Source organism: Antrostomus carolinensis, unplaced genomic scaffold (assembly GCF_000700745.2).
Source record: "Antrostomus carolinensis isolate BGI_N321 unplaced genomic scaffold, ASM70074v2 scaffold17854, whole genome shotgun sequence".
Taxonomy (NCBI): domain Eukaryota; kingdom Metazoa; phylum Chordata; class Aves; order Caprimulgiformes; family Caprimulgidae; genus Antrostomus; species Antrostomus carolinensis.
Window position 1 is genome coordinate 6,928 of NW_010310281.1, and position 2,972 is coordinate 9,899.

Consider the following 2,972-nt stretch of genomic DNA (forward strand, 5'->3'; position numbering starts at 1 on the left):
AAACCCATTTCCCCTTGTTTTGTCATTAGTTGCCCTTATGAAAAGTCCCTCCCCAGCTTTCTTGTAGGCCCCCTTCAGGTATTGGAAGGCCGCTATAAGATAGGCAGGGAATACAAAAACAAAACAGTAAAAATATACTTAATGTAATGTGGAATTTCAGTGATTGTTTATACTGATTTAATAAATTTTAAAATGTCTTTACCAAAGAAAGTGCAGACAACCAAAATACAAACACTAAAATATCAACTAAACTGATGGTATGGTTACATGTTCTTATTGCCTGGACATTGTTGAAGGACCTGAAGCAGCAGAATAATGGCTCAGAGACACTATCTGGTTATCCCAGCTCAACAAGTTACTCCATGTCAGCTGAGGTTTGCTAACTACCTACCTGTGGGTGGTAAATGCAAGCTAACATGGTTTATATTAGCTGCCCTTAACTGTGATCTCAGCTAAGACATTGCATTGCATCAGCTCCAAGCAAAGTGCACTTCCCTGGACACCTCTGCCTGCAGCAAATCATAGAATGAAAGTAGCCTGGTTGTGTGCCCGAAGGGATCAGCTGGCATCGTCAAACAAGTCTTGCAGTGATCACTTAAGACATGACCAGCCAAAATTATCTGCTTTCCCACATGGCAGGGCTTACTATTCCTGCAGCAGAGCTGCAAATGAGCAGTACATCCACACCTCCCTGCCACGCTGCCTTCAGGTGCCAATGAAGCCAAACCAGTACAGGCACCTAGTTCAGGACGTGGGAACAGTCCTCCAAAAAGGTAGAGCGAGGCAGGGCTGAGGACCTTATTCTGCCTCAGGAGCATTCAGCAAATGGTGTCTATAAAAGCCAGTTCACCATGGATTTAGGAGATGTGGGTACAGCTTTCACTCAGTGAGACACTTCAGTCCATGCTTCACTTTATCTCCACAAATCCTCCCTCTAAATGCAACAGAGCATCCTGCATACTCATCCCACGTCTGAACACCTCACTGGACACCTTGCCTGTAGCCCTACTGACATCCTGGGGTAACCTTGATTAAGCCTATGAGGAGCCAATTGTACCAGGGTGTTACTGGGCCAAGAATTTAGCCAGGTTCAAAGAAGAATTGGAAACTAAACAAGTAATATGATTATCCAGAGCTATTATAGCTAATGCTAACAAAAACTTCCAAAGAGAGGTAAAGCCTCATGCTTCTGGGTGTGGACCAATCTCTAGCTACACTTAGTTACAGCCTAAGACCTCCAGTTACCTAATAGCTACTCACAGTGATGCCTCATGCACTGTTCTCTGAGCATTGGCCATCATCAAACAAGGATAAAAGATCAGATGTAATTTCAATCTCATCCAAAATACCCAGTTTCTTCATTTCCTAAATTGCTAAATCCTCTCAGCCTGTTCTTTTTTTAGTCTTTAAAATTGGAATCTCCAACTTTAAAATGGAATTCTGAGTGCTTAGAAATACTTGGGTATTGGATCCTCTCTGAAAAAGGTAAATTCACAGATTGTACACTGCCAGTAGCAATGATAATAAGCTTGAGTCACAGGAAGATAGTAACTGATTGGAGTTAATTGATTTACTTCTAAAATTGTAATCTTTGATGATGTCCATAGCTAACAAGGCCAAGCACTTTAAAATTATCTCTCCAAACAGAAGAATATGAATAGCAGGGGGTTTTTTGAAAGATAATTTATCTTATTAAAAAGAGGTGTCTCATTAAAAATAATAAAAAAATAAAGAAAAAAGAAACATTTTTCTCCTCAAATTACCCATTTCCACTTTATTTGTTTGTATATAGACAGATTTTAAAGTTTGAGTTTAAAGACTGATTATAAAAGATTGCATAAGTGTTCTGAATTCTTTGTCTGCTAAAATCCAGCTTTTTGGATAGATGACAAATTTCTAGTGCCATTTCAGTGCACATTTGGATAAGAGCTCCATCAAATATTATTTCAATAAGTGTAAAATGTGTTTTCATTTAATCAAGATCACTAATAAATGTAAAAATCATTCATGGATGAGTTTCACACAATATTAAAATTCTAGGGGTTTGCTATCAAAACTGTTAAAAGAATCAAACACCTCTAGGTAATGGATAGGAGATTCCAGCTAAGCTGCCAAGTTGAAACTGTCACTGTGTTTTTCAGTTAAAATATAGGGTCAGTCATGTCAGTGGAATGATCTGCTCAAGTGTGTTCAGTTGTTTGCGAGTTTGATATCACTTGTTTTGGAAAACAGAGACACTGGCATTCATATGCCATAATGCTGTCACGCTTTCGTAACTTCTGATTATCGGAGTCATGGGGTAAATCTGGATTTTTTGCATTTTAGAGTCTAGTTGTATGAAAAAAACCCAAAGTATAAGCTGTTTGCTGCCTTCAGCAGATAGAAGCATACTTACAGGTACAAACAATCACAATTATTTTAATGAAATTTAAAAATATGTATCTCTTATAATTTAATTCATACAGCCCTCCTATTGTGGACACATGTAAAGATGCTTTATATTACTAGAACTGCTACTTCTAATCATATAACTGCTTTCACACTGACTTACATTGATTAAAACCAAATCACATCCGAAGTTAGTCACTCTCGTTTAATTTTTGCACTTTAATGGAGGTGTGAAACCTCTGAAAGGAGGTTTCTGCTGTTTTGCAGTGACTGGCATTTTAAAGATGTTTGGAAACATGCACAGGGTGATAAATTGTCACCAAGAAGACAGTGATTAAAAAAAAAGTATGTAAAACTAGTGCACAACAGAAACACTGTCCTTCCAGTGAGGAGTGAAACCGGGAACAAGACTTGCATGAATTTTCCTGCAAAGTCTTCCATAGCCAGATTAATCCCTGACACACCTCGTGCTGACCTTTACACACATATGCACAAAACTTTCTGGGAGAGTTTCTTCCCTTCCTTTGCTTACTTCATCTCCCAGCAGGACTGCCTGCTGGACCTGGTGATCCTGCTTCCGTACA

The 2,972-nt window shown here is 38.7% G+C and overlaps 1 protein-coding gene across 1 annotated transcript in view; it reads left to right on the forward strand.

Moving 5' to 3' along the window:
* Positions 1 to 864: 864 nt before the first annotated feature.
* The window catches only part of LOC104523703 (ras-related protein Rab-38), a gene marked incomplete at its 3' end in the record, with an annotated part of 11,166 nt that continues 9,058 nt past the window's right edge, over positions 865 to 2,972 (forward strand). The window contains 1 exon segment of the mRNA XM_010166375.2: positions 865 to 1,060. Coding sequence (XP_010164677.2) covers positions 865 to 1,060 — 196 coding nt within the window.